The sequence below is a fragment of the Melanotaenia boesemani genome, chromosome 15 (assembly GCF_017639745.1).
Source record: "Melanotaenia boesemani isolate fMelBoe1 chromosome 15, fMelBoe1.pri, whole genome shotgun sequence".
NCBI lineage: Eukaryota > Metazoa > Chordata > Actinopteri > Atheriniformes > Melanotaeniidae > Melanotaenia > Melanotaenia boesemani.
The window spans coordinates 30712058-30720261 of record NC_055696.1 but is presented as its reverse complement, the minus strand read 5'-3'; the positions used below and the strand labels follow the sequence as shown (position 1 = coordinate 30720261).

The following is an 8204-nucleotide window of genomic DNA, read 5'->3' as shown; positions in this document are numbered from 1 at the left end:
AACACATGTTTAAACATTTTAATTTGTCTCTTACAGGAGTATACTGCTTTGGATGGAGAACAAAACCACGGTCACTCCTCTCACACAGCCGATTGTGTTTGAGCTAGAAGGCTTCGATGTACCACCAGGCTACGGCCCTTTCCTCTTCTTCTTGGCTCTGTTTGCCTACATCGTGGTGCTGCTGGGGAATGGTATAGTAGTGTGTGTCATTGCTTTGGATAGGAACCTGCACAGACCCATGTTTATAATGGTGTGTCACCTGGTAGTCTGTGATCTGCTGGGGGCCACTGCAGTGCTGCCTCGCCTCATGATGCACTTCCTGATGGGCCAGAAGAGGATCGCCTACATCTTGGCCATCGCTCAGGCCTTCAGCGTGCACACATACGGTGCAGCAGTGCTGACTGTTCTGGGTGCTATGGCCTATGACAGGTAGTGAAATCACTGATTTTAAAATGTTCTAAATAACAATGAGCGGGTTTTGGAAGATCATGTGCTGAAACTTATTCCTTCAGCAGTTAATTTAATTTCTCATTTTAAGTTTTTCATTTATTATTATAGAGAATTACTGGTAAATTTGTTTTTCTTTTGTTGGGAACCTACAATCTACAATCTCAAATTCAGTTTTTTATTAAATTTTTACATGATACTAGCAGCTGCAAGGTCTTTTACCACATGACCTGATAATTTCATTCTGTAGTGATGAGGAGTAAAGATCCTTGTAAGTCGGCATCAGCTGAGTCTGTTATCCTATGTCCTGGCAGGAATTAACCATGCAGCAGTGAGGGGATAAGTGATATAGGCCTGATGGTAACAGGGACAGTAGACTGTTATCCTGGACTAATGTGTAAAGTAAAATAAATCAGTTTAATGAAAAAAAAAAAAAAAAAAAAAAAAAAAAAAAAGCTCCAGTAAGCTTAAATTTGCTCGAATTCTGCAATATTTGAATAGTTACGGATCACTCATTCTTTGAAGCCCCATTCAAAATGGGGAAAATGGTCTAGTCCACACCTGCACCAGGTGTTTGCCACGAGTAATTCAACCTATGTGGTTGGACAGCCACAGCGAACAGGAAAAGTGATGTATCTCCCCAAGAAAGGAAGATCAGACTAACAGGATGAAAAGAAAGAAAGGAGAGGGAGACAAAATCAACTAGGGGGAAACAGAGAAGCGATCAGCACCTGAACTAACACATAGTCTGAGCTGATATCAGCAGCACATCAGGGTTCATGTAACAACACATGAATAAATAGCAGAAATTCAACATTATCAACAGATTTCAGGTCAGCTTTATATCAGCATTTTACATCTTTCCCAGCGATTAATCACAACATTTAGTATTAATGGATTCCTTGTGAGTTCAGGGATGTGATGATGTTTCTGTCATCGCTCTAAAAATCTGAATTTATCAGAAATGAAAAACCAGGATTTCACAAAGGAGATTATTCCAAATTGAAGGCCATAATAATAAATGCTGAATAAGACAGTCTGATTATTATCTGAAACTGAAACTGAAAGGTGTTAATGATTAATGCATTAACTCTCTAATATATGTATATGTAATATGTATGTAATCAGATAGTCTGATTATTATCTGACCAACTGTTGGTGACTTTAATTCACACAAACACACACACACACACACACACACACACACACACACACACACACACACATATATATATATATATATATATATATATTAGTGCTGGGCAACGATTAACATTTTTAATCACGATTAATCGCATTGTTACGCGCAAATTGTCTCTTTCCTTTAAAAGAAGGCCTACTGCTATTTAAGGAAAATGCAGTAAATTTTGATTGACAAACACCATATCGGCTCTCTGGACCTTCCACAATACCTCTAAATACATGGGTAAAATATTTTTTTAAATCTATATTTCTTGTCATTAGTTTGAAAACCAGGGACATTTTTTTTTTTTTACTTTAGATAATTTTCCACAAAGATCTACATCCCTTAGATTAAAAGTCTGTGTATTCTCTTTTTAAAAAAGGTTTTATGTTTTTATTTATTTTAAAATTCTAAAAAAAGTAATATAAATGGTGGCTCTTCATTAAAATATAACATTTGCAGCTCTAAAGGAGTTTTATTTAGCTGGCTGAGGGAAAAATGGCTCTTTGGATTGGAAAGGCTGCAGACCCCTGCAATAAACACATAAACAGGTTTAGCAGCAGTTCTTTCTTTAAACAGCAACAGTTAAAATATTTCTTCATATATATTTATGAAATCAGATATTTATGACAAAGAAGGATGAAATGTTCAGGATTTACTAACTAAAAGGGTTAGGATTAGAATCTCATAGCTTCTAGATGGTGAGGAGAGAGAAATATTCACTATATGGCAAGGCAAGGCAAATTTATTTGTATAGGACATTTCATGTACAAGACAATTCAAAGTGCTTTACATAAAACATTTCAGCAGGGTGCAGAAAGCAATACAAGTGCATTAATAATAATAATAATAATAATAATAATAACAATAATAATAATAATAATAATAATAATAATAATAAAAGATTAAAAAGGCATCAACACATAATCACAATAAAATAATAAATTACATTAAAATGATTAAAAGCAAGATAAGTTAAAAAGTTTCTGTGCAGATTTCATGCATGAGAAAAGAAATGTTTTTAACCTGGATTTAAAAATGTCTACATTTGGGGAAAGTTTAATCTCCACTGGCAGTTTGTTCCAGTTGTTTGCAGCATAACAGCTAAATGCTGCTTCTCCATGTTTAGTCTGGACTCTGGTTTCGACTAGTTGACCAGAGTCTTTGGATCTAAGAGCTCTGCTAGGTTTATATTCTCTGAACATATCACAGATGTATTCTGGGCCTAAACCACTCTGGGATTTGTAAACAATCAGAAGGGTTTTAAAATCTGTTCTGTGACTGACTGGAAGCCAGTGTAAAGATTTCAAAACTGGTGTGATGTGTTCAGATCTCTTAGTCCTGGTTAAAACTCTAGCAGCAGAGTTCTGGATGAGCTGCAGATGTTTAATGCTCTTTTTAGGAAGTCCTGTTAAAAGACCATTACAGTAATCCAGCCTACTGGAGATGAGTGCATGGATGAGTTTTTCTTGGTCTTTGTGGGAGACTAAACTTTTAATTCTGTTGATGTTTCTGAGCTGGTAAAAAGCTTCTTAGTGACAGCTTTGATGTGGCTGCTGAAAGTCAGGTCTGAGTCTATCAACACTCCCAGGTTACGAACTTGGTCGGTGATTTTAAGAGCCCGAGTCTCCAGGTGTTTGCCAATGCTGACCCTCTTCTCTTTGCTACCAAACAGAATAATCTCAGTTTTGTCTGCATTTAATTGTAGAAAATTCTCCTTCATCGAGGTGTTTATTTGTTCCAGACACTGACACAATAAGTCTATTGGACTGCAGTCATCTGGTGATAGAAACACATAAAGTTGTGTATCATCAGCATAACTCTGATAATTAATACTATAGTTCTGTAATATTTGACCCGAAGGAAGCATATACAAGTTGAACAGAAGAGGTCGAAGGACTGACCCCTGGGGGACTCCACAAGTCATGGCCACTCGCTCAGATTCATAGCTGCCGATCGTAACAAAATATCTCCGGCCTTCTAAATAGGACCTGAACCAGTTAAAGACCGCCCCAGAAAGTCCAACCCAGTTTTCCAGCCTGTGCAACAGGATTCTGTGATCTACAGTATCAAACGCAGCACTGAGATCCAACAGAATCAGGACTGATACTTGACCAGAATCAGTATTCAAACTAATGTCATTTAACACTTTGACCAGAGCTGTTTCAGTGCTGTGATGAGGTCGGAAGCCGGACTGAAATTTATCAAGATTTCCACTTTCATTTAAAAAGTCATTAATCTGGTGAAATACAATTTTCTCAATGATCTTGGAAATAAAAGAGAGGTTAGAGACAGGTCTATAGTTGCTTATTATTGAGGCGTCTAGAGTCCTTTTCTTTAGGAGGCTTAATAGCAGCTATCTTTAGTGACTTGGGAAAAATGCCTGATGCCATTGAGCTGTTAACTATCAGTAGGAGATCACTTTCTACTGAGGTAAAAACTGTTTTTAAAAAGTTGGATGGTGTGCAGAGTGCATGTTGTTGTTTTCAAATGCCAAACTGTTTCTTGTAGGATTTTTAAATCAACCATTTTAAATTACGACATTACATCAGAATTATTTCCAGGTTTTAGACACAGACTACTTTTCTTGTGTGACTGTGTGGAATTAATATTTTGCCTAATTGTTTTAAGTTTTTGGCTAAAAAAGTTTTCAAACTGGTTGCATTTCTCAGTGGAAAGGAGCTCTGGGCTTATCTGTATAGGAGGATTTGTAAGTTTTTCAATCATAGCGAACAGAGTGCGAGAATTGTTGACATTCCTGTTAATCATTTCAGATAAATGCAGCTCTCTGGTCTTGCACAGCTCATTGTTATAGTTACGCAGGCTTTGTTTGTACAGCTCATAGTGAATTTGAAGTTTATTTTTCCGCCATTTCCGCTCAGATTTTCTGCATTCTCTTTTTAGGCTGGTAACCACAGTGGTGTTTCTCCATGGTGTTTTCTGTTTGCTCAAAGCGCTCTTGATTCGTATCAGTGCAACAGCATCCATTACATTCAAGACTTTCAGATTGAAATGATCCAGGAGTCCATCAACTGACTCTGCACAGGTTTTTGGTATCATAGCTATGGCCTCCACAAACTAAGCACTTGTTCTTCATTAATGTACCTCTTCCTAAGTGAGGAGCTGGTTGGTTGGACATTCTGAGTGATCAGTAAATAAAACAAAATACAAAAATGGTCAGACAAGGCCGAGTCAGTGACCACAACAGAAGAAATATCAACACCCTTTGAAATAACCAGGTCCAGAATGTGACCTCGAATGTGGGTTGGTTGATCTCAGAACAGCTGTCAGTAGTAGCAAAACTACAGCAAGGACCCTGAACGCATCATGGCATGTTATCTTTGTTGTGAATTCTGCTGCTGCTCTGTGAACCTCCTGCACATCGTCCCGTACCCTGCTCTGTCATGACAGATGATCTAAAAGGAGGATGAGGAGGAGGAGCCCTGTATTTCTTGGTAGATGGTGGTCGCTGGGGTTCAGACAGGGATAGAGACATCCTTTGAAGACCTTGGGTAATGTGGAGAGGAGGGTCTGGTGAGGGGGGAGAGCCTCTCTGCTGTGTCCTTCGCTCTTATCTGTACACTCATGTTAGGGTTTGCCGTCCCAACAGCATGACGCAAGTGTGCACCAAGTAATCTGCATCCAGTTAGATTTGGATGAACACCATCAGGTCTGAATCGCTCCTTACAAAAGATATTGAAGTTATCAATGGACTTTATCCCATGAGTGATACATGCTTTTGATAACCATGTGTTCAGGCCAAGAAGTCTACTGAAAAGTTCAATTCCTTTACCCGCTGTAGGAATGGGTCCTAAAATGTAAACATGGTGCTCCAAACTAACACAATGTCTCCAACAGCAGAGAAAAATCTTTTTTCAGGATCTCTGTGCCAGTTTTCCTCCTCAGAATCTCAAAAGACCCTGTGTGGACAATAATCTTCATACCATCTGGATGTGAAGACAGAATGGTCAGAAACATCTCTGTCAGTTCCCTGACTGATGTATCAAAAAGTGTTAGATTTTCCGTCTTTACCATCCTCACATGCTGTTATAGAGTCCCTAATCAGAATTGTGTCAATTGGTTTTTGTGTGGAGGTGTGGATAGCTTCTCTAGTCCTCCTGTTTGTATAATTTTGGCCTTTGATCCTGGTCTGGTTAGCCCTGGGGTGAGTTTTAGGGCTATTTCTTGAGTTTTTATAGATCCTTGCATTACATTCATCATCATTCATTTTAATATGAGTCAACACCTCATATTATCATGCAGTGAGACTTCAGGTGGTGGAGTGAGTGCTGGAGCTTTAAATTTCCTGCTGGATTTACCTCTGCGACGAACAACATCAGACCAAGTTCTGGCTGGGGTTGATGACTTTGGTCTGGCACCAACACTGTTCCAGTAGGAGAGATCAGGAGAGATGGTCCGGTTTGAGATTTTTCCCAGCTATTCTAGTGTCATTTGAACACATGCAAGGAAGTGTATCAGCCAGGTCTGTAGCGGCAGGCTCCACATTCGACATGCCTTCGCGTATGAAGATTTGGCTCAATCCATTTGACAACTCAGTAGCTTGTACAGAAGCTACAACAGATTTAAGAAATTCTTCATTCACACAAATGTCTTGCAGTGTTTCAATCCTCTTCTCCAGCTGTGTTATCCTCAAAGAAAGTTGCTCACACGCAGTGCAGCTCAGTGATACTGCAGGGTTAGGAGACATCATTCCACTGGTTCTCTGATAGTAGTCAACTAAATTTATCAAAAAATATATTTGATCCAGTGATTTATAAGTGACCAGGAGTCCTTGTTCCTAAATTTCTTGCCGGTAAAGATAAAAAAAGGAAGAAAAAAAAAGAAGAAAATGCAAGCAGAAAGGAGAGCAAAGCAGGAAGCGTCCGCACAGCAGCAAAGCAGGAAGTAATATGTACAATAACTTCCATCCATGCACCTTTAGTGTTTCATTATCCAGATTTTTGGCGTATAACTTCTTTAATCTTTCATTCTTAGCTTGACTGCACCTGCAGCCTTCGCTAACGGGAATTAAGGGGTTAACATCTCACCTCCGGGTGTAGCGTCAGATGTATAAATGCAACTATAAACGTTTGTGGTATCCACAGAAAGTCCAGAATCTCAGCTAACAGCTTAGCAAAGCCATTTCTATGACAACCAAACACAGTTAAGACAACAATTGTTAAAAACCAGGTACAGTCTGAACACACATGTAAACACAGATGATGTCTCCCCATGAACACAAACAAACAACTCCTCTACTGAAAGCTCACATCGAACAGATTCCACAGCTGGAAGTTTCATCTCGCTTTGATCAAGACTGACCGAACCAAACGCAGAAGAAGGCCCGATTTATGCTTCACGTTTGTAAAAGTCAGAAAACATGTCTAACCTTTGCTGTCTTGCCTAAACTAAAACAGCATTTAATAAAAAAAATAATAATATTAAATAGAAAAATTCTCATTGTCTTTTGGGAACAGTTTCCCATCCAAAAATCCCAATGTTCTGCCAATCTGCATGGGTTTTGACAGACAAAGAGAGATGTCGGTTCTTCGTCTTCTTTCTTAAGATCCAGACAGAAAACGTCTCTTCATATTAATAAACCCGCTCTCTCCTCTTACATCAAACTGCAGCAAGATATTACATGGCTGAGGAGGCATTGGACTGCAAGCCTCAGCTTGTGGGTTTTTTGTGTTCAGAGCCAGAAAGCATGAACTTTGACAAAAAACTGAACTGTGTTAATGATGAATGCGTTAACTCTCTAATATATGTGTACAATATGTATTGCACTGAAAGAACTGAGTTCTTTTCTCTGTGCAGGTACGTTGCAGTATGTGAGCCACTCAGGTATCATGCCATCATGACTTCGGCTCGGCTGCACACCTGCTGCGCTCTGGCCTGGATCGTTGCCCTGCTGCTTATTGTAGTACTCTTTTCCTTCCATATAAATGTCCCACTGTGTGGACAAAGGATCGATCACGTCTACTGCAGCAACCGTGGCATCCTTAACCTGGCCTGCATTCCCACTCCCACAAACAACATCTACGGTGCATTTATTAACAATGATGTTTGGTTTTTGCTTTTGTTTTGCACAAGTTTGGAGCCATATATACGGTAGTATCGAGACCATTACAAGCATGGGCAATGTTCTTATAATTCTTCCCATGAAAACATGGTTTTCAATTTTAATTAATAATTGCCTTTCTATGATTTTCTAGGTCTTGCCATGACCTGGACTTTGAGTACAGGGATCTTCATCATCATTGGTTTTTCCCACATCCGAATCCTGAGTGCTTCTGTAAAACAAGGTAGAAATGATAAGAGTGTCCGCATCAAAGCAGTTCAGACATGCACACCTCACCTTGTTGTTTATGTCCTGTATGAAATCGCTTCACTGGTCATCATCGTGACTCTCAGGTTCCCCTCCCTCTCCCAAAACATACGGAAGTTCTTCAGCATTCTAGTTATTATTATTCCTCCAGCAATCAACCCCATCATCTGCGGCCTGGTCAGCAAAGAATTACGCTCCAGCATCATTAAACATTTCAGCATTAAGGTCTGTCCCAAAAGACCTTAA

General features: G+C 39.2%; 1 protein-coding gene across 1 annotated transcript; it reads left to right on the top strand.

The window, feature by feature from the left end:
* The first annotated feature begins 307 nt into the window (after positions 1–307).
* On the top strand, positions 308–8204 carry LOC121653969 (olfactory receptor 52E4-like). Its single transcript, XM_042007778.1, has 3 exons — positions 308–429; positions 7448–7674; positions 7846–8204. The coding sequence occupies exons 1-3, from the start codon at positions 308–310 to the stop codon at positions 8202–8204; spliced, it is 708 nt and encodes a 235-aa protein (XP_041863712.1).

Excerpts from the sequence above, each read along its gene's own strand:
- LOC121653969 (XM_042007778.1), top strand. The coding sequence starts at position 308 with ATGATGCACTTCCTGATGGGCCAGAAGAGGATCGCCTACATCTTGGCC. Across the intron at positions 430-7,447 it reads GGTGCTATGGCCTATGACAG|GTACGTTGCAGTATGTGAGC; the intron begins GTAGTGAAATCA and ends TTCTCTGTGCAG. Across the intron at positions 7,675-7,845 it reads TCCCACAAACAACATCTACG|GTCTTGCCATGACCTGGACT; the intron begins GTGCATTTATTA and ends ATGATTTTCTAG.